This window comes from Corella eumyota, chromosome 2 (assembly GCF_963082875.1).
Source record: "Corella eumyota chromosome 2, kaCorEumy4.1, whole genome shotgun sequence".
NCBI lineage: Eukaryota > Metazoa > Chordata > Ascidiacea > Phlebobranchia > Corellidae > Corella > Corella eumyota.
The window spans coordinates 19432292-19457088 of NC_137491.1; the positions used below are offsets into that span (position 1 = coordinate 19432292).

The 24797-nt window shown below is 28.1% G+C and overlaps 1 protein-coding gene across 2 annotated transcripts in view; it reads right to left on the reverse strand.

The window, feature by feature from the left end:
• Positions 1-6877: 6877 nt before the first annotated feature.
• Positions 6878-24797, reverse strand: part of LOC145743945 (retinoic acid receptor alpha-A-like) — a 41260-nt gene continuing 23340 nt past the window's right edge. For both annotated transcript variants that reach the window (XM_082562022.1, XM_082562023.1), the window contains 8 exons: positions 14160-14350; positions 11110-11251; positions 10437-10627; positions 8991-9185; positions 8451-8567; positions 8292-8379; positions 7988-8146; positions 6878-7836 (listed from right to left, as the gene is read on the reverse strand). In XM_082562022.1, coding sequence (XP_082418148.1) covers positions 7742-7836; positions 7988-8146; positions 8292-8379; positions 8451-8567; positions 8991-9185; positions 10437-10627; positions 11110-11251; positions 14160-14350 — 1178 coding nt within the window. In that variant the 3' untranslated portion in view covers positions 6878-7741. The remainder of the gene's footprint in view (positions 7837-7987; positions 8147-8291; positions 8380-8450; positions 8568-8990; positions 9186-10436; positions 10628-11109; positions 11252-14159; positions 14351-24797) is intronic.

Sequence of the window (24797 nt, forward strand, 5' to 3'; positions counted from 1 at the left end):
TTGGTAACATTACCCTCTATCCCCATTATAATACTGTTATAAAACTGGACTGGCTCTGTTGTTGCTCTACTCGTTGCAGCATCACTTGAATATAAGAGTTCGTTGGCCAGACTCTTAAACCCAACTCTACTTGCTATATAAAACATTACAGATGATTAAATAGGTTTAAGGTTTACTTTTAATTTATATTTTAAAGTGATATATTAGAGGATTTTGCAATTTTGTAAGTGATGTATATAGCATGTTAGTATGGTTGACACTAATTCACAAAATGGCTCTATAACCTTAAAAAAATGTCTGTGGTACTTACAAATTAATTTTCAAAAATACTGAAAAATAATTAACATAAAAAAACAGGTTACCACATTTTTTCGAGTGACGTAGAAAGTACTAAGAAGCGTGGTAAATGTATTCAAGCTAGTACTTTCTACGTTATCCCTTTCCTTTATTTAAATAAATTATTTTTTTTTAATTGTATAACTTAAAAAGTAGGTGAAATTATTTAAAGTTAAAACCATTTTTGTGTTCAGTGACACCAACTTTATCAATTTTTGAGTAAAAATATCACCAATATAGAACTCTAAATCATTTAAATTGTGTCTAATATGATTTAGAAAGTTACTATATGAACTATATCAAGAATGTAATTTCAAATGGCATTTATTTTAAACTTATAAATTACTTTGACAACACATTTTTTATTCATTAAATAAAATAAAGCCTGTGCTTTTAATATTTAAGTTTATTGTTATGTTATGTTTACTTACTTGTTGTAAAATCTATCTGATTTGAAGATGCTGTATTCGTTCCATCAGGAAAAATGCCAAAGTCTTCAACATCGCCAGCTGTTGCATATGAAACTGGTCTTGAGACTAAACGGTAAATATAATAATATTAGAAATATGCCAAACCTTTAAAATTATATGTTAAAAAATACTCCAATTTATCAATAGCCTACTACATTTAAATAAAGCTTTATACTTACCAGTTGGCTTGTAGACAGCAATAGAAACCTCAGGCAAAGATTGAACGAATGTTTCATTATCAGATACATCTACATTTTCAATTATATTGTCTATTGAAGTAGACAATCTATAAAATAATCATAAAAAATTTGTTGTTAAAAAAACCCAAAGTAAAGGATTTAAAAATAGATACCATTTTACAAACGAAATTTAAGATATAAACTTACGATTCCGAGTTAGATGTAATAACCATAGCAGCTTCCTGATTCGTTGAGCTATTGGCTGTTTCTAATAAGCCGTTAATAGATGCCAAATAATCTTCAGCAATCTAAAAAAATTAAATTACTACAAAATTATTAAGGTGTTATTGGCTAGTATTTTCTTTATACTTAGTAAATTGATTTAGTTTTTATTCCTAAAGCATTATAAACAAACAACCCATACTTAAAAACTGTACCAGTAGCGTTGTGTTAGGGTAAGAACACTTGGCTTCACTATATGAGGTCCTAGGTTCGATCCCCACTACTCTCATACTGTACCACCCTTGAGTAAGGCACTATAAACTGTATGAACTCCTGCTGAGCCAACCCTTAATCAGCAGCTTAAATCTTTAATATCCCAAACTGCTACAGTCAATTTGAGACTGGGTCGGGGTAACTGATGTTACTCTATGTTTAAGTAGTGAAGTCGACTCTCCCACATCGAGGATAAATAAATGTAAAAAAATAAAACGCTAATATGCTGCAGCAGTGGGAATCAAGTCTATAGAAGCTTGTACATAAAAAAAACTTCAAGTTAAAAAAAAATCATTATCACTTCAGTAGTTAACGGTGACGTAGATCCTTCCGAAATAACTTCAACTACGTCATCAACCTGTTCCGGGGTAATATTTGGATTTGTTGCCACGGTTACAGTCACAGCAGCTTGCTCAGCGGTGTCGTTAATTTCGGTTATTGATGACGTATCACATTTCGTCGTGGTAATAGCAGACCAAACTACTTGCCCAGTTTCGTTTCGTTCACAAGTTCTTCTTGCAATAGAAACTCCAGCTGTAAAATCAGAATAAAATGTGATTACGTGAAAGCTTAAAATTAAAATTTTAACTTCTTGATCTTTAACAAGAGGTCATGGGTTTAATTCTTAATAAGCAATTTGAATTTTAGTTTCGTTAAGCTTTTTTATCTTTGTAAATCATATGCGTTATTGATCTTCATATAAAAACAAGTCCAAAGTCTCCGGAACACTTTTCACACTACATGAGGTCCTAGGTTCGATTCCCAGGGATCTCATGCTGTAGCACCTTTAAGTAAGGCTCTGTAAACTGTATGAATCTCTGCTAAACCAACACTTATAATCAGCAGTTTAATTATAAGGCAATTATTATCCATAATGTCCCAAACTGCCAGTAGCAACTCGAGACTGGGTAAGGGTAACAATTGTTACTCTATGTTTAGGTCGCGCATTTGACCTTCCCACATCGAGGATAAAAATATATACAAAAAGCATCATCAAGAAACATTGTACATTTAAATAAAGTTAAAATAACACAAATAAATGGTTACTAACATTATGTTGGTGAATTTCTTTTTAATACGGTTTTATTTAAACATTCCGATATTTTCTTTTCGAATTCATAGTAAAAATTTTAAAACCGTTTTTAGAATAATGTTTAATATCACAGAGTCAACGTTTAAAACAAACACTACAAATATATCATAAAACCTTTCCACTAGAAATCCATAAAAGCAAAGAGAAAGTATTTTGATGAAAGGGGGGCAAAAAAAAATATCGTTTCAACACGGAGGTAAATAACATTTAAACTGTTACAAATATACCCAAAATAATTCCTAAATAAATAGAGAATTAGAGCAAGCATACATTCAAAATGTAAGGTTTAAAAAACGTGTAAAATAATTAACCTAACCTAGTACTGCCATACCTAAATAACTGCGAAAATTTCGTACAAAACGGCGAAAACAACAAACCATGAAATAGAGTAGCTTAAATATTCAAAGTTCAAGTTTATTTTTCGGAATTTCGCAACGTCTTGAGTAGGCGTTGTCTGTATTTACTTTGCTAAAAAGTGTTTGCTTTGACTAACTTAATTATCAGGTTATCGCACAAACATTGCCACGTTTAAGCAAACAAAATACTGAGATGGCAAAGACGACTTAACCCTCATAAAATTCCATGATTAATTGTAGGCAATAAATTGGGGGTTTCAACATCAAAGTACTTGTTCATATTAAAAAGTAATTAAGTCTTACCTAACCCACTGCAATTATTGGCACAAACTTGTTCTGATAAAACAGTCACTCCAATGTTTGTTTCAGAAAAGGTAATATTAATAGTGTTTGCACATTCTAGATCTGTTGAAAAAAATAGATTATTGTTAATTATATACAGATCATATGCCTGATTAATTTAATGTTATTTGGCTTCAAATCTTACATTTAAAAGACTTACATTTAACATTTGGCGACAATATTTTTAATAAAATTTAATATATATTTTGGATATACATCCTATGGTAAAAAAGCCTTGTAGAATTTTAAAATTAAATCACATTAAGTAAAAAATAAACTTATATAACCGCAATAGAAGTTTAACAATGAAAAAAATTAAAAAACGTATTTTAAATATAAGTTGGGGTTACTCAATTTTTTATAATTAGGCCAGTAGTGTGTAACGACATTTTTTTCAATAAGAAAATTTAATTACTAAATAATATATTAAAAAGTAACATACTTGCAGTACAATTTCCAATGCATTGCATATTTACTTCTTCATTGATCACCTCAAATGTTTTAGAAGGGCATGTTGGAATTGGTGTTGTAGTTTCAACAGAGGTCTGGGTTGGTTCATTCGTAAAACCACTTCCTGTCTCGAGATCATTCTCAACAGTTGTTGCATTGGGTCTTGGTGTTGTTACTTGATCGTTTCGTTGGCTAACTTCTAAAATTAATAAGATAACATATTAGATGTGGTCGCGATATAAAATGCCATAAAAATTAAGCTTTTACAAAAGCTAAAAAGTGCGTTAAAATATTAACTCATTGGTTTGCCTTTTCTGTTTTCTAAAATAAATTAATATTATAGTTTATTATATCTTAAACAATTAAAAAGTATAGTTGCAAGTCGAAGATAAAAATGATTTGGTTCAAAAATGAAAAAAAATAAAATAAATACTTGCTTAAAAAAATGAAAAAAAAATAAGTTAAATTAATTAGTTTTAATTGGGCAAAAAAATTGGGGCTAATATATTTAAAGTCAAATGTCGAAGCATAAAAATATCAAAAAAACAAATTTAAAAAAATATAAAGACACTTACGGAAGGCATTGCATTGATAGATTGTTAAAACTAATAAAAGTGTCGCGTATTTCAAATTCATTTTTAAAATTTTAATTTATTTTTATGAAACTGTTAAAAAATTTCTTAGAACTTAGCTCTGGTATAAAACAAATAGATTTTACGACATTATAGAAACTGTGAGTGTCTTGTACAGCAATGTTTACAAGCCTGTTTATTAGGGGTACACCCTACGAAAATAAAAAAAAAAGTAAATTAAAATTACACAATAACCAACTTAACTTAAAAACGAAAATTTAAGCTCAACCATTTTCCAAGTTCCAATTAAAAAAAAATTAAAATTTTTTGTAAGTTGCTTAATATTTTTAAAACTTAAAAAAAATGTTTAACTAAAATTAAAATATTACTTTTAAAAATATCGAATTTTTTACTTTCTTAAAACAAAAAAGTATTTTTTTAAAACTTGAATAATGTTAAATTAAAAAAGAATTTAATTAATTTACTTTTTATACCTTAATACCAAATTTTAATTTTTTAATATTATTAACTACACAAAAATAATATTTTTATCCAAAAAAAATAAATATTTTTACTAAATATAATATAGACTAATATTTAATACACAAAAATCCATCCCCTATTTTAAACAAATTAATATACACCTACCCTTACCCTACCAAATAACAGATAGCCCTTATCTGGCAACGCACATTTACTTTTATAGGCATTACCTTTATTTATCATTTTTTAATATAGCCCGAGTAAATATTAGTAGCTTGGTTACACAGTTACCATAGGAAACTACATTTTACAACAAAACGAAACGCTGTTTTAGCGTAGTTAATATGTAATCTATATAGACGTATAGGTGGTTAATTTGGGAATAAATAGGTTCATTATATTGCTGTACTATTCGTTGAAATTGAATCAATAATTTAAAAAAAAAAATTCAAATTTAAAAATCTTGTTTAAATTTTTAAATTTATACACAATAGTTTTCTTAAAATAAAATAGTAATTTTAAAAATTGTATTAAAAAATAATTCTATTTATTAATATTTTTTAGACAAAACTCGTTAAGTTCTCAATACATTTTGACAGAGCGATCTAATTACAGTTTAAACTGTAGTTAATTAATAATTAATTTGGAAACAGTCGACAAACATTTGCTTTGTAATAAATTTTACTTTTTTATAGCTTTTAGGAAAAGGTGTGTAGACTTTCACATACTTAATGACTAACTTCAAACATCACGTGACCTATGACGTCATATAAAGTTATTTGTGTTTGTTTTTGTGCAACATTTAGAAAGTAAACACAAAAAATGTTTTCTTATTTATGACACATTTTGTCACGAGTTTTGAATGAATAAGGCTAAAATAATATTTGTGAATGACATAATTATATTAAAATATATAACGAAATCTTTTAATTATAAATGATGCACATTTAATTTATTTATTATTGTAAAAGTGTTACTATGAAAAAAAAGATATTATTGTAAAAGTTTTGGAGCAATAGGTAAACCTAAATGGTAACCAGAATATATATTTTATTATTGCCGTTTACCGGTTTAAAACGTTGCATTTTTAAAGGTGTTTATGTAACTCTGCCATCTGACCATTATCTCAGCCTTACTTCTTTTAAACTTAGGTTCGTTTAGTTTAAATATCAAACTAAAATGATTAGTTTGGTAAAATAGGGTTGTGTCTATGTTTTAATTTAACTCTAACGTTAACGGTTATCGATAACTTTAGTTATATTCCGTTTAATTTAACTAATCAACTTTTAACAAAGTTAATGTATTGTGTAAACGAATTACAATTTAACAAAGTTACTTGTTTAGTTAACTGTGCCCACCTATGGTAGCCAATATAACTTATCTTTAAACACCATATAAAAAAATCTTTAAATGACCTCTCAAAATATTGTTAAAGATGATAACGTCCGGAAGTGTGGTTAAGCGGTCATGCCAGCAAACTACGAGCCTAAAGGTTTCGGGTTCGAGCCGCACCAAAGATAATAAAATCACATACACTAAAATACATGGATTTACAATTTCATCTTAACCCGTAGTTTGCTATTGCACATTCATTAAAATCAAAGCTCTTTATCGCCAAATAACGAATGGAATATTTAAAAAACGCAAAACCTTACCGTGATATAGTTATTTAATTGTTTGGTTCACGTTAACTGTCGTAACTCAACAAAAAAAGGTTACGTTCTCAAAACCAGTGAATTTAGGAGTTACGTAATATTTACGAGATAGCTCAGCTCTCTCGCAATGTAGCCTATGCGAATAAATAATAAACATCAGCTATAAATTAACGTTCGCACATTGTAAAGGTACAATGTTTTTTAACAACAAACTAAGATAGGATTGGGGTAAGGGTATATACATTTAAAGACTCATATGATAAAACACAACAAACTTAGATAGGGTTGGCAAAACGAAAAAGGCGTTGCGTAGGAGAGTTACGTACAAGCTATACGAGTAGATTCGGGAGGTACGTAGTGTTTATGAGTTTTATCTGGGTACGGTCAGTTAACGTGAACCAATTGTTTTATTTATTGTAACCTTTCTATACAAACAAAAATTTTTATGTTGAATAATAATATTTATTATAACTTTCGTATTCTAAAACAAAATCGCTGTAACGAAAAAATATTAATACAGAATAGAGTGAACTGGCAATATTCCAGATTGAATAAGCAGCTCAAGATTTTCAATGACGTATGATATGACGTCACATGATCACGTGACAGAAAAAAAAATCGGCAAATAATATACACATGCAATTTGTTTTGTTGAAATATTGTTCAAAATGTGACGTCATCAGCTATTGTTGTAGAATGTGACGTCATTAAAATGTAACGTCATCAAAAAAAAAGTTATGTGACGTCACCAAATATTTGAGTAGATGTGAAACATGGATTGCGACCCAGGTGTGAATGACGTCGCTGCTATTGCGGGCGTAATCAAAGTGTGAGGACGTCATTAGAAAGGCACGTGACAAAAAAAACCCTAAAATTCCAGAGAACTTTAAACAAAAAACTATTCCAGAAATCTCCTCCAGCCCAGAAAAAAAAGAACAGGAGTTTTAATTAACAAGGAGGCAGGCATGCAAGTTCAAGGCAGGAAGAGGTACATGATGATGGCTCAACATTTGCAAGCGTTTCAGAAGCAAAGTTTTGTGTAATATTACGAACAAAATGGCAAGACCAAAAACTCGAATTTTTCCCGTCGCGCGTGAGAGTTTTCTTGCTTATACGAAGCACATTGCACGAAAAATCAAATGACGTCATTTATTGATGACGTCATATAAACGTAAAAGGGTACAGGTGTGTCATTTATAGACGCGCAATAAAGTTAAACGACCCCATTTTATCTTAAGTCATTTATAATAATATTATAAAACTCGGAAAATGACGTCACAAATTGTGATTATGACGTGAGCCTTTTTTAATTATTCGGTTTCATCGTTCTCAAGCATCTCAGACATAAGAGGTGGCATTGCTCCAGCAGGAATTTCTGTTTTCACAGTCACAACTCTATCTGCTCCTGTAGAGATAAAAAAAATTTTTGTTAAAAAAAGTGAAAATTTGATAAAAAATAAAAAAATAAAAATTTAAGTAAAAAAAAGTGAATATTTGATAAAAAAAAGAAAAAACTTCGTTAAAAAAAGTGAAAATTTTTAATATTTTTTTTTTACCTCTTAAACTTATGCTTCTAAGATCGGAGATTTTGAGAATAAGTTTGGGAAAAACTTGCGGGGTGTCAGGTCTCCTTTTCCGGGCGTAAAACTTCAAACCTTCGACCAAGTTCTCCTGCAGATTTTCCACCTTGTCTGGTTCTTCCAAATCAGGTCGATCTAAAAATTTAAATCAAAATTTAAATAAATTCTTTGCAAAAAAATTTCAACCATTTTAAAATAAAAAAATATATATATTTACATATTATTTATATTTTTGTAAGGCAATAATTGTATAATTATGTATATTAAATATTATAATTACCTGAACTTATCAGGCATATTGCACTAAGTAACCCTATCTCAGTTGGGTCCGCTTCGAGAGGGTACAACGACTGAGCAAACGAAAACACCTAAAAAATATTTAAATATTAATAAAAAATACAATTTTAAAACTAAATTTTTGAAGAATTGTTTAACATACTTGTTCAGTGATTGGACCGAAACCACACATCTTCATTTGCTGTCGATTCAAAGTCAAACCGTCTGAGAAAGTCATCGAATCGTTATCGGTCGAATATCGTGAACAAATTCGCAAAAACTAAAACAAAAAAACTTGGTTAACAACATTTCGTACAAGTTAAAAGCCGGCCCTATAACTTTTAATTGTTGTAATATGGTCGCAAATTTTAACTAATATTTGTCCGCAATAATTTACGCATTCACCACAAATGGCAGTTTTATTTATTTTAAGGCATATATATATAAGACATCGTCCACTAAACTCTATTATACAAAGAATAAGCAAAATCACATCGTTCTTCATTTTTTTTCTTTTATTCTCTGAGTAAAGGTTCTGAAATCTATATATAATCAAGATTGATGGACAATATGTCCAATTTAAAGGCTTTCAACATAAATAAAACTGCCGTTTGTGGTGTGCGGTCAAATGTAAGTTATGAGTTGCGATTATATTACGACAATTAAAATATTTAAACTAATTCTTGAAATTTTCCAAACTTACCAAAATCTCCAGACATGCGCACTTCAACAAAGTAATCTGATCAGCAATTGTAAACTCTTGAAAGCCGGGAATCCCCTTGGCGAACTCGACAATTTTCACGATCGATTTGGTCGAAAGTTCGGCGAATTTTTCCCATAATTTTTTATCGGTCGGGGGTCCGTTAGATGGCGGTGTGGCGCCGTTGGGACCAGAAGGCTAAAAATATTAAATATTTTATTCAAATTACAGATAATAAAAAAATTTACAAATTCAAAACTAGTGTTAGTAAAGTTTTACTTAAAACAGTAAAATGCCAATTTGATTATTAAGTTTGTAGTTACGTACAATATAATAAAACTATTAGTAAAAAACGCGTTTCTGTTTTTAGTTTATTCACAAAAATGGTTCCAATTTTTTATGAATTACCAAACTGTATTTATCAGTTAAATAAGCAACAAAAATAACATGAGGTTAAACACAATTGAGTCATGTAGTACAACTACTACACAATTGGTGACCTTTACAAAAACGTCCAACTAATTTCCTGATATTATTCAAGGGTCCTGTCGGTCGGAAATTAAGTTGTTTGTTTGACAGCGAACAACGCCAATATAAAGTTGAACTTTTGTACAAAAATTGGAAAAAAATTTAACAAAAAAAGTTAAAAAAATTCTAATAATTTTTTCTATGCTCTATTCAATGGTACTTATACAACAAAAACTAAAAACCAATAAAAATTTAAACTTTTGTACAAAAATTGGAAAAAATTTGACAAAAATTGGAAAAAATTGAACAAAAAGGTTAAAAAATTCTGACAAAAAATTTTAACAAAAAAAGTTAAAAAAAAATTGAACAAAAAGTCAAAAAAAAATATAAAATTAAAAATTTCTATGCCATACTTAATAGTACCTACAGAACAAACAAACAAAACCAATTAAAAAATTACCGCTATACCAAAATACTTACGTACGAAAAAAAAAAGTAAAAAAAAAATTTAAAATACTAAATAAAAAAAAAAAAATTTAAATTTCTATGCCTTACTTAATAGTACTTACAGAACAAAAACTAAAAGCCAATAAATAATGACCACTAAACCAAAATACTTTAATCCTATTTAAAATCTGATAATAAACTCTATTAATATCGATCGACAATCTTATATAATACCCAGGTATATTTCTACAAAAATAACAACATTCGTAGATCTAAAAATATATGTTTACACAGCCCTTAAGAACTCTTTCTTATTATAAAAATATATTAAAATGTAAATATATTATTTCAAAGTAATGCGCACAATTGTTAAACTTATAGAGATGCACAATTTTTTTTATACAATGCGCAATTGTGTGCATTACTTTAAAATTTAGGTCTTATCGAAATGGCTAGATTGGGAATCGAACTCGAAACTGCAGGTTTAAGCGCTTTAAACCATTTTTTATACACAAAAAAAAAAATTATATTTACCACTTGATATTTGTTCAGCGAAGTTGTATTAGGAAAGGTTTCTACATGAAACTTGGCGACCATGCTGATCAAACTCTCGATCTCGGGCGAACAAGTCGTTTCGTCCTGTGAATTCGGGCTCCCGTTCCCGTCCTCGTTTTTCTTCGAGTCCTTCTCTTTTCCGCGTTTCTTGTTTCGGTCGTTTCGTACCGCTGAAATTTTAAAGATTTTTATAATGTGATAAAAAGAGATTTCTTATCATCGTAAAATAAGAATAATATATATAATTTTTGTATATATCTTTATCCTCGATGTGGGAAAGTCAAATGCACAACTTAAACATAGAGTAACATCAGTTACTCCAACATAGAGTAACATCAGTAACCCAGTCTCGAGTTGCCTGTGCCAGTTTGGAATATTATAGATTATAATTGCCCAATAATTATGCTGCTGATTAAGTACTGACTCAGCAGGAGTTCGTACCGCTTATAGCGCATTACTTAAGGGCGCTACAGCATGAGATCAGTGGGGATAGAACCCACGACCTCATGTGTGGTGTAGCAAGTGTTCTTACCACTACACCATATTACTTAAGGTCTTTAACTTTATCATCTTTTTAAGCAATTTTGCTAACTACAACACTGTTAAATAGCAATAGCAATACAGTCCTTTTAAATAACGATAATTTACTTACATTCTCTTAGCATGCCAGCTTGTAAACATTTTTGAAATCTGCAATATTGACACCGACTTCGGGTTGATTTATTTATTAAACATTGCTTGTTTCTGTGGCATGTATACTGCATATTCTTTTGTACACTACGACGGAAAAAACCCTAAAAAAATGGGAAAAAAGGTTAAACTTTGCAACGTTTTTTTGTGTATATATATATAGCTTTAAACTTTGAAAAATAAAAACACTTTTGCTAAATTTTTATAATAATTGTTATAATTTAATTAGGCAAACTGCATATGCAATATTGAAAAGAACACACTATGTTAAACTTTATGCCTGTAAAACTACTTAAACTCTTTCATTTTTATATTATATATATGTTAAGAATATCAAAAAGACTTTATTATCTTAAAATGTGGGCTTGTAAAAATTATGTTTTTTTATTGTATACATGTTAAGTTTTACAATAATGCATTTTTGGTGTACACAAATACTTGAATTACACACGTACACAATCCTTATTCGGAATTTTCGTTAAGTATTTTTAAAGTCTTGTGGTTATGGTTTGCTGTTTTCTGCCAATCAAGAATCACTCAGACGAAAATAAAACTCGGATTTAATTAACTCCAAACCAAAATAAACGCAAAAAAATGACCAAATTTGGAACCGTTTTTCGTCAAAAAAAAAAAAAAAATTTTTGAAACGAAAAATCTAAAGTGTAAATCGTATTAACACAAGTTTAAAATGTTAATTCAATTAAAGGCTGAGTTCTTATACAAAACCTAAGCAATGTTAAGTTAGAATGGTGATAAGCTAATCCTAGCCCTTTTGCTTTAAAATATATTCAGAAAAATAATATCTGAAAAATATGTCATTTTTTGACCGCATTTTAAAAGATCATTACGACCCGATAATTTTATAACGTTATAAAATAGAATAGAATTATTATTTTAAAGAATTCAGACGGTTGTGGTTAACCCTTTTATGAATGTTTGTTTAAATTAATATTTCTAAATACAATTTCTTACAGATTACCACCTTAGTGCCTACAAAAAAATAAAATTTAAATTTTGAAATAAATTCGCCGAAAATAAATTCTAAATTCCGACGAATTATGACGTAATAAGTGACGTCATGGGGTCAACGGAACGTCGTTCAATGAGTGAAAATCGGTCAGGTGTTAAGACATAAATATTACGGTCGTTTGAGATAGGGTTAAATTTCAATGAAGAATTTTCAAACAGATTACGAATAAAAAACTATTAACTACGCGCTCGTTAAAGTTTTAACACGAATTTATATTTTCTTCTAAATTTAAACAACAAAATCACTGGGTATAATTCTCCAAAATTAACTAACCACAATTTAACTACATTGTTAATAATATTGAAATCAGGAAAAGATTATTTTCTTATTCAATTTTTTCTACAAGAATTAATTCATAAATAACTTAATTGTATTAAATAGGAACAGTATATAGAAAAACAAAGTTTATAGTCCAGTTTAAACTGTTTTAATATAACCAAAAAAAAAACAAAAGACCCTTTTATAAAGTGAAGTAAAAATAAAAAAAAAATTGTAAACAATATATTCAACTAACGCCAGCCTAACACATTGTTCTTTAACATGCATTATAAGAGTCAAATAAGGCTTTAGTTTTTAAGGCCAATATTTTTTTTTGTATATATCTTTATCCTCAATGTGGGAAAGTCGAATGCGCGACTTAAACATATAGTAACATCAGTTACTCCGACCCAGTCTCGAGTTGCCTGTGGCAGTTTGGGATATTATAGATTATAATTGCCCGGTAATTTTACTGTTGATTAAGTGCTGGCTCAACAGGAGTTCATACCGTTTATAACGCCTTACGCAAGGGCACTACAGCATTATAGTGTTTTATTATTTAAAAGTTGTTTAAGAAATAAGATACCCAGTGTTATGACTTGCAATACCCAACAAACAACAAATGCAATTTCTTTTGTTAAAAATTTCTATTTTTACTAAGATTTTTTGCTGTAAATTTACAAAGCAGTCAAAACACGCGAATCGAATTACAGTTTACACTCTACTAGTTTTTAACCTAAAACACGTCAGCGCAGAGGTGATCAGTCACCGATATCAAAGCGTCACGTGACCTAAGGTCACACGCCACTGCCAGTGTCAAATTACGTGGCACTTGAAAGGTGACCTAATTGGGTTAAAACCCCTAATTGTTATTGCGGGGTAATCCGATAATGAATTTTGGGTAAATTCGATACTCGAAAAAATGTTTTAAATTTTAACCACTTTGTTTAGCTATTTCGTAGGTTTCAAGTTCTATTATTTTAATTCTAAACGATTTTTTGTTAGTTTTTTGTTAAACAAGTTTTTTTTTCTTTTTTTTTAAACATTTAAAAAAAATTTAATAAATTTCGAATTTTTTTTCTTAAACTAAAGTTAACAACTTTTTGTTTTTTAAAACACACGTGAAAACCATTGTTATATCACAATGGAAAGCCCTATTGTTCTAATTGTTTATAACACCGAAAATTGTCGATTCAACAGGTTATTGTTACTCAGTTTCGTGCAGAAACAAAAGACTAGACAGCAAAAAATCGATTAAAAATTTGAGTGGTCGATTAAAAACGTCATTTTTGTCGCCTAATTTCTGTTACTTTATAATTCGACACGGTTAAATATAAGTTATTTAAAAATTCGGAGACGCCGGAACGAATTTGATTATCGCCCGCGGAAACGAGATCGCCGCCGGGGGTCGAATTGTCGGGGACGAAACGACGCGAATTTAAACAATCGATCATCTGCGAAGTTATGATGAGGAAACGAGTTGATAAATAACTCGCGCCGTTGCCGCACTTCCCCCGAAAACAACGGGCGTTATTAATAAACACTTTTGTCAACAATAACCTCGTTGTGACCTCACTATTTAATATTATGACATCATCGCGAAAACTTAAAATGTTTGTTTTAATCTAAAAACTAAAATACGACTGTGTTTAATATGACGTCAAAAATATCTGTATATGACGTCATAATAGCTCTAGATATGACGTCATAATAATTTTTTTTACCTTGCATCCTTCACATGATGCCACCCCGTAATGATATCCCGACGATTTGTCCCCGCACACGAAACAGGGTTTGTAAATCCTGGGGGGTGGAGGGGGAGATGGCGGGCATTGTTGAGCTGCCTGATTGGCCTCTGATTCTGACCCCGAATAACTTGATCCCGTTGACGATAACCCCACGCTGTCAGGTGAAGCTAAAAAAAAAAAAAAAAATTGTTTTAAATTTTTTGGTAAAGGTTAGAAAAGATAAACAAGGTCTCGGGTTCGATACCCGCTGATACCCCTTTTATAAAACGCTTAAATGGATCTGTTAGCATTAGTTACCCCAAGATTTGAAGGTCAAGTCGACCTATTATCAAGGTCAAATAGTATACCAATAAAATAATATTGCCAAAAAAAGAATTAAAAAGGTTTTTAATCTAAAAGTTTACCCCAAAGCCAAAATAGAAACTTCAATTCTTAAAACATTACACAGAATATTTAAACAATATTCAAATTCTCACACTTTATTATTATACAAATTCTCACACTTTATTATTATACTACTCAAACTTTACCAAGAAAATTTAAACCGCTATCAGCAGCTATGTTGTAGAGTGTATTATGTGGTGTATGTATATAAAGCGTATTAACAATTCGGTCGTGTAGTTATTTAGGGAGTTATTGTTGGTGGATAATAAGAACGTGGGAATATAAGGAATAATAGTTGATCACAATTACGCGAAAATTTCATTAAATTGAATTTAAAAAAAATAAATTTGTAAAAAAGTTTAGAAAATATTTAAATAAATTATAATGATGCAATTGTGTTTCTTTTAAACATTTTTTCTATACATCTTTATCCTCGATGTGGGAAAGTCGAATGCGCGACTTAAACATAGAGTACCAACAGTTACTCCGACCCAGTCTTGAGTTGCCTGTTGCAGTTTGGGATATTATAGATTATAATTGCCCAACAATTATGCTGCTGATTAAGTGCTGGCTCAGCAGGAGTTTATACCGTTTATAGCGCCTTACTTAAGGGCGCTACAGCATAAGATCAGTGGGGATTGAACCCACGACCTCATGAGTGGTGTATATATTGTTAAATTAAAATTTCTTTATACTTAAATTAAACAAGATTTGAAAATAAAGATGAATAAAATGGTATTAAAACATATCATTTTAAAACCACATATTAGTCTAAATGAGCAACCAAAAAATGTAGGAATTTATACAATTTTTATATAACAAATATAACTATACCCTAAACCTGAAACCTTGCATGTATGTAGTATAATGTGGTTAGGTGTTACACAGCTCACTTTTAAGTATACTTAACCGAGTTTTGAGCACTTTAAAATACTTGAAACCAACTTTATACAAGCGTAAAACGCGTGTTTAAATCGATCGAATTTTTGGTTTGGATTCTAATTAAAGGCGGGAGAATGAAAAGAATAAAAAATTGTTTTTTTTTGGCAATTTTTTTGAAAATAGTATTAGGTGTTTTTTTTAATTTCTTATATTTTTCTTTGCAATTAAATTTTAGTTTATTATTTTTTTAAAAGTTTAAAAAATATATATTTATATTAAAAGCTATTGTGCTTATTTTTAAAATTAATGTTTTAAAATCTTTTTTCTAAATTACAATTTACAATAAAATACAAATAAATCTTAATTTCCTTTAAAATTTTATAGGAATTTGATGTAAAATGTCGTTTACATCCTTTTTAACATAATATTTGACAACTAAAACTCAACTGAATTTAAATTTTAAACATACAGGCTAAAGCACGCTATATGTCAACTTATCAGATAAAAATAACATTTTTATCAAAGATTTTATATTTAAATCAAGACTGACAGATTTTACAAACAAATTTAAAATTTTTGGCGGAAAATTTAAATTAAATCAAGAAGATTGACATATTTAAAAAAAATTAAAAAAAAAATTTTCTACCATTTATTGTCTTTAAAATTGCATTTTATAACGTCATAACTAAGTGTTGTTTACGTAAAAAATCCCCAAAAGAACAAGTGACAAAATTTAATGTCAAAAATTCTCGCATTTTCAACAAAACTAATTAACAAAATAAAAATTTAAAAATAAATTTTTTGATATTTCCAAATTTTTTACACACTGCGTTTCTTGAGACGATTTTGGCCAATTCGTTTTATTTTGAAAACATTGGCATTTTACCAAAAGCAATGTAGACAAAAAGGCGACTGAAAAATCCAAGAATTTGAAGAAAACTGGTTGTCTGACTTAAAATATACATAGAACGGAAATAATAAGAAAATTTCAAAGTTTTTTTAATTTTGTAAACATGTTTAGGTACTTTTAATATCTTTTAATTACCAAGTTTTTTAAAAAAAAACATCTTTTTTAACAAAATAATTAGCTCAAAATTTTAAAAACATGTTTTTAATCATTTTAAATTTAGATTATTAGAAATTTAGCAAACCACGTTTTACGCAAAGACGCTAGAAATAGATGCAAATATAATTATATAAATTACTTATATCACGCAATACTGTTATTAAGTATTTTTTAATTAGGCCAGTTATTACTCATAATTAATGAACGTTTTTTTATTTTTTTTTGTTTTAAAACGTGTCATACCTTAGTGAAAAAGATAAAATAATTATCAAAAAATAATTAATTAAAAAAAATTAAAATTTGAAATAGGTAAAAATTAATATATAAAATATTTAAAATAAATTATAGACAATAAACAATGTGTTGTTTGTATATTAATCAAAAAAAAAATACATGAAATAATTTATCAAAATACCCAGTTAACCTTCTAACCTTCCAACTTTAAACATTTATCAAAATAATTAATTTTTAAAATATAAAATTTTTCAAAATATGTCAAACCAAAAAAAAAAAAAATTCTCCGTAAATACATTTTTAATTGGCAATTAGTATGCCTAAATAGAGCACGAATTATGGTGTTATGTCTGTATAGATTTAGTATATGACATGATTTAATAGAGCGCGCGTTTAGAGCCAAATTAATCAAACAGACAATAATTATATTGTTATTTAACAAAAGGCATTTTAAAAGCATATTAGACTGTTATTTTATTTGTTAATTTTAATAAGGCAATAAAGGCATAAAAAAATTAACTCTTTTTAAAAAATTAGAATTACTATAAATATTTTCTTAAAAATTAAAAAAACTAAAATTTTTAATATCAATATTTGTTAAAAAATTTAAAAAAAACAGAAGCTAATATAGCTTCTTAACATAGACTTATAAATTCTTCTGAAGTAATTGTAATAATGTTTGTAAATTACAGTTAACAATACCCAAAATATTATATTATACCAATTCAATTAAAAGCTTTTAAATAATAAAGATAACCTTTAACGAACATAAATTACTTTTTGTTAGTTACATAAGAACCATCTAATAATACTCAGGGTGGTTTTATAAGCTTTTAAAGCTCCCTTGGGTTCAGTTTAATGAAAAGTATTTGACATTTAAGTTTAGCTTATTAACATCAATCAAAACCAAACAAGATTGTAATCCAATGAATTTACACTTAAAAAATAATTTATATATTATATTGAAAATGTCAATAGGAAAAAAATACCTTGAAAAATTGCCTAAAATCTTAATTTTATATAAAAATATCTTTATAATATTCTATTAATTTACATTGCATATAAAAATATACATCATTTTGTAAATTTTCAGGTATATAGTTAAAAACACAAGCAGTCAAATTGCCATATTATTCTACAAAATACAATCTACAATTCTACATTTAACACAAACATAGGAAGTTATATATATGTTGTTTATGCCAAATAGTAAATTATTACATGTTATTCGAAGCAATACTTCGTAAAAATTTGGACGCGAAATATTCTTAAACGTAAAAAGCAATCAAGCGAATTTGGGATTTTTGTGCAGCGGAAATACGTAGGTTTAATACGTAACTGAATTGCTATACGTTGAAAAATAACTGCTTTTATGATCATTAATTGATAGTTTTTCGAGTAAAAATTAAGACAAAAATGACAACTTAAATTTTAAATTTACAGACGCGCTGACAAGTCATTTGTAAAAATTTTCAACTAAAAAATCTGCTATTGTGCTCTACCTAGCATGGCTTAAATTCAACGGTGATTAATAGTTTAAAAACCCGCAAAAACTTGGTAGAAACACCGAGGTAATCTTTTAAAAGAAAGATGCCTATTCTGTTAAAAGAAAAATGTTAAAAATAATCGTGAAAAATTATTTTAAAATTTGCAGATAAAATTTTATGCATCAAGATTTTCCAATTAAGTAATCACACAAATTTACATAATTTTACCTCAAACTAAATAATCAATCAAAATTAAGCCTAAGTAATTTTCCAAAATACAGTCAAAGTTAAGGTGTACACTGAGCTTTTTGTGTTGTTAGAAAATAGATAATATAATGATGCTAGCTAACCATGATAGATGACCAGGTTTTACAAAGTGATTAATCAAATTCAAGCAAGCTGTAGTTTGAATAACAGTTGTGTTGTTGTGTTATAAGGTATGGGAGTTGATATTTATAACACTGTACATACGAGAAAATGATTTTTTTATAATAAATTAAATTTTAAAGGCCTTTAGATTTTGGTTAAGTTCTACAAATGTTACAAAAAATAAATAAATTATTTTTAATTCTAAAAACATAATACCTGAATATATAATAAACCATGTTTGTAAAATAAAAATAAAATTAATTAAAAATGCATTTAAAATTTTAAAATATAGTCTTAAACATCTTAGAAAATGAAGTTTAAAAACAATTATTTCATTTGCTCTTAAATTGCTTGTTTTAAAACATAGTATAAGTAATAGGATAGCACTTAGAAAACACAGTTATTAGTTTTAAATCCCTTTGGAGCAGATTTGAATCATCGGGGAACAAATACAACAACCCTTAACTGCCATGTACAACTCTACGTTAACGTTCTAGTGGTTTACTATATTATAATTACCAACTAGTTGGGATATATATGTATTAACTTAAACCTTTATAACAACAAACGCAAGACTTATCCAATGAATGTAACTTTTTGCCAATTTTTGATAGAAATCTAAGCAAGTGCCTAACAGAATTAGGGTAGAAATATTTAGATGACATATTTTTAATAAATAGAATTTTTAAATCGTTGATTTTTTTCTGTAAATTTAAAATTAGCCCGCGGGGCTTTGCGTTAATTTGCGGTACTAAATAAGAGCACCTGAAGTTCAGAAAAATACCTCGAAAACTCGGTTTGATAAACAATTATTCGCTTAAAATAACCTCATGTTAACAAGTACTCGAGTTAACTTAATTAAGAAATCCAGGAATAGAAAAAATATTAAAAGTCAAAATTTAAACATGCAATTTGCTAAACGACCCCAAATTATGCTAAAAAAAAGCTCTAAAAATTGTTAGGCTATTCAAACTCTAAATTTTTTATATTTTATCCAAAACTGTTACTAATTTTCGACCCATGAATAGAAGCGTAAATTTCAAAAAAAATCACTTTCCGATACAAAAGACAAAAATCTACATACATCGTTGGCTATATTCCCACTGATGTTGCTGCTGCTGCTGTTGAGGGTAATATTGATTGTGGTGGTAACCATTATGCGAATTCAGACTTAGATTATGCATCGGCGGTTCTATCATGGAAGTATGTATAGGTCTGTGGTGATGATACATGGGCCCTCCGCCTATGTCGGCCATTGTGTTAGGCGGTGTAAATAAATCTGTCAGAATCCCGTTCATACGATTCCGCCATTGCTCTTGGAATTCCATAACGTTCATCATGGTACAACAAAAACTCAAAAATTTTCAAGAATTCGCGATTTTTTTCGAAGCCTTTTGAATAGGCAATGAAGCGTATAGTGTTGTGAACACAAAGTTTCTAAAATTTCCTTTTTACGGCGCTTCGGAATGAGAGCAAAAATCTCGCTAGCAATTAAAGATTGGAATTACAATAAACTAAGCAATTGCAATAAAACTTTAAATCTGAACCGGAAAAAAAAACAAAAATTTTATAATGACCGTTTATGGTTTCGCTGATAAAAACGGACAATTAAAACAAAGATTTATTGCCTGTATAAATAAATAAACTAACTAGGCCGATATAAAGAACCTCATCTTGTCTATATACAAAAAATCAAATAATTTCTGTTGCTTTCATATATAGCATATATGCTTTCTAAAAAACGTCCCAATATTATGAGTAACATGCATTCATAAAAAGTAAAAAGAAAGCTTTTCAATTAATCTTAAATATTCAACCCGGAAATTGAATCTGATCACGTAGTCTTACTGTATCTATAACGCGTCACTTGCACATTAATTACAGTGTTATTAATCACGTTAAATTTCTAGAAAATGTGTAAGCTGTATACGTAATGCTACAACCTGACAACGTGCATGGCTTGTTGTATACAAAGTAATAGTAATAACACTAAAGTGATAAATACTTAACGTAAATACCAGTCATATAATCTGTCACCTAAATAGGTTGAAAGTTTGTGCTTTACAACCTACAGACCTTAGATTACGTTGACCAAGATTTGAACTCGCACTTAAAGGTTAACTTAAGGTTGGTAATATAAGTGTTAACTAGCTGACTTCAATTTTTACAACACAAAATTGAGCTCATAAGAAGATTTTTGCTGTCAGCACGTAACCGCTAAGTTGTCAATATAATAAGATGGCTTATACAAGTATTTCCTATGCTAGGCCAGCGACTTTCAATCAAAAAGACCTATTAACAATTTTAAAACGTTTTTATACATATCATGTAGCTGTCATATGCAAAAAAATACCGATTTTTTATCTAATTTTTAACACGTTTTTCAGCGAAAACGACTATGTCAAAAAACGTGATTTTTTTTATAAATGAGCACTTAATATTATATTTACCTATAACTTAAATTAAATAGATACTGGAAGCGCTAACTCTAAAACTTAAACCTGTAGTTATACGTCTTTAGACTTCTGTAAACATGATATAACTGACCACAACGCTTTGAAACTGGGATTTTATTGCTGGTATTTGCAGACTACTCACACCAACTTTTACAGTTGTTTACGTGCACTTTAAATAGAGAAGAAATTTTGTGAAGCGCGTAAGCAAAAAAGAAAAAAGGAACCTTTTTCTCATTCTCTCGTTTTGCTTTTTTTGTTTTTTTTTAAACGCTGCGCTTCAATTGTTGCTGTCGGAAAAATTTTAATTTTAAAAACAGAATTTTAAAAATAAAACAAATATTTATATTATGCAGGACTATTTTTTTAAGAATTGGCAATCCTTAATACGTGCCCATTATAAAATCACATTCTAGAAATCGCGGTATTTTTTATTTTATTAAATATTGGAAATTAAATTTAAAAATAAATCAAAATCGTGTAGGTGTGCCACTACTAACTAACTTCCAGTGCAAACTTCCTAACAGTTTAAAAAAACAAACCAATGTTGTTGGAGTACAAATTAACAGTGACGTCAAATGAGTTTAAAAAAGGCAATAAAATTTAAAAAAAAAGATATTCGAAAAAATAAAAAAGTAAAAAAAAAATTAAAAAATAATTAATACCATTTTTTAAGCTATTAATATTTTAATAAAATTAACTTATTTTAAAAAATATTACTTAAAAACACCAAATTTTTCGCTAAAATAAGACATTTATTTCCAAAAAACTTATTTACTTAAAATTTAGATGAACCTGTCTTTAGAAAACAACAAATAAATTATAAAAAACAACCTATTTTCAACGAAGAACTGTTACAAAACGATAGGCTATTATCTTAACAACAATTAAAAGAACAATCTAATCGTTAAGACGACTTAATTACTGGTTTTGAACAAACTTTTGAATAATAGCTCGAACTGACGAGCGACGGTCATTCAATTAACAAACAAAAGAGGTTTTGTTGTTTAAGAAATGTCAAGTGTATAAAATTTTAAACTGTTTGTAAATTATGTGAGCAAATTTCTTAAAACAAATATTTTAGTGAAAAAATTTTTAATTTAAAAAAAAATAACGAAACTTTTGAATTCCGTAATTATTTTCGAAAAAAAGTTTTTTTTCTCAAAATGTACATTTTTTTATTTTACTAAATCTTTATTTAATCTATACTGGGTTTGGTGTCTATGCTATAATATACTATAAAATCTATATATTAACTTTATTATTTATAGTATGTTTTAAATCATTAAATTGATTTTGTAATTTTTTTTCTGTCGCATATATTATATATTGTTTATTTTTTTTAACTTTTTTTGATGCGCAAAAAACATAAATAAAAAAACTTTTAAAAAACAGTTTAAAACATTGCAAAAAACGTCCTTAAAAATGCACTAAAATATTTAGATACCTGCAATAAGATAATTTTAAATATGTCAACAAAAATGAAGTCGTAAAAAAGCTATCTCAAATATTAGTAACTGACCGACAACGAAAAACACACAAAACCTGTAACTACAAGTACTGGTTAAATTCCTAAATATTCACCGAAAATTCGATTGTTTACTTAAGCGTATAAGAGCACTGTATATGTTCTTATAAGCTGGTTGCTCTAACGATACGGTCCAGCAAAATTACGAAGTACCTGAGTAGACCTGGATATATGTAACAGGGTTTTAAACCATAGGTAATGTGATAAAAATGAATATTTATAAATATTTAAAAAAATTAAATTGTACAAAATACAATTATATTTGACTGTACAATTATATGTTTTAATTAAAATAAATAAAATAATAATAAAACCACTTTAAATATTGTTTATCGCTCCATATAATTATATATCGAATAACTCTTTTAAAAGGGTCAGTTTATGCGGTTTTTAAACATAGATTTGGGGTTAAATGGTATGTTACATATACCGGTTTAAGCATATATCTAATTACACTGTAATTTTTTTGTAATAATATTTTTGTCGGTATAATTTTACATAAATATTTTGATATGGAATTAAAATATAAGAGTATACGAAATTATGATATATAAGGTTATAACAATATTTAAACTGTGTTTAGATTGCGGTTAACTAAAATAAACATACCAAAACAGTGAGATTTTAGTTTTAAAACTGACTAAATATAGTAGAAAAACATAATAGTAAACCGGCAGCGTGGTGTAGTGGTAAGAACACTTACTACACCACGCATGGGTCGTGGGTTCAATCTCCACTACTCTCATGCTGTAGCGCCCTTAAGTAAGGCGCTATAAATGGTATGAACTCCTGCTGAGCTATCTCTTAATCAGCAGTATAATTATCAGGCGATTATAATCCATAGTATCCCAAACTGTTGAAGACAACTCGAGACTGGGTCGGGGTAACTGATGTTACTCTATGTTTAAGTCGCGCATTCGACTTTTCCACATCGAGGATAAATTTATATACAAAAAAATAATAAAAAATTGTGTATTTTTTTCAGTTTAAATTAATAAAGGTACGTACTGACTTTTTGGCAATTCTACGAGGTCAAAAAAATTATGAAAACAATCTAAAAAAACAGGCCGAAACAACAAGTACGAAATTTTCGTGGGACGAAAGGTCAAGAGGTTATTTTTATGTTTTTACGTAGACCTATGCTAACAAATGTAAGGTAACTGTAACACACACAAAAGAAACAGGTTTATGTTTAATACACTAAACAAAAGAAAATAGACAAAAATAAGAATAAAATCAACTTTGAGAAAAGGTCAAGTGACTTAAACGTTGTATTAGGTTATTTATACAGAATATTTAAACCCGTTTATTGTCCACTAAATTTCTTAAAATCTTATTCAAAATCAAATTATTTTTTTTTGTAAAATAAATTTTAAAAAATCAAGTTTTAAAAATTTAATAAAACTTTTAAAAAAATCATATATCTTGTAGAAAAATTGACACTTAAATTAATTTATAAATTAACTTTTCTGTTATAAATTTATAATTTTTTTTTGAAATCCTATTTAAATTTCGTTTTTTTGTAAAATAAATTTTTAAAAATCAAGTTTAAAAAAAATAGTAAAACGTCTACAAAAAATACGCTTAAAAAATGACACTTTTATTAATTTATAAATTGAATTTTCTATATTAAAGGTATATACACACATTAGTTATTGTCAATTAACATTACTTCGTATAGCTTTGAAGTTATAATACTTGTCAAGTAAAACAATTTAAAAATATAAAATTAGAATAAATTTAATATTGACATTCGCTAACTAACTTTTAAATCGAGATATCAAAGTATTAAGTATTATAAGACCACAAATCAATTAAAAATGATTGAAATCCCAAGATTAAACTATCAAAAAGCACTTAATACATAACTAGCATTTTAAACGGAACCACATATATGTATCACTCAGCATATAGAAATAATTAACTCTTAAAACGCGAAGTCCTATTAATTAAACCTACTCCGGTAGTAAAAGGGTGGATAGTATAAGTCCCTTGATAATAGCCAATATCTTTGATACTTTTAATCAGTTGTTAAGTTAAATATATTTAAACTAAATACCGATTCGTTTTCCCACGTGATTATGACGTCATACGCAAAAATTAGGTTTATAATTTGTAAACAGAATTTTTGTATAAGACGTTTTAAAAAAGTTATTTTTACTTAAATTTATTTTTTGTTTTTAATAAATTAAAAAATATTTTTTTTCGTGA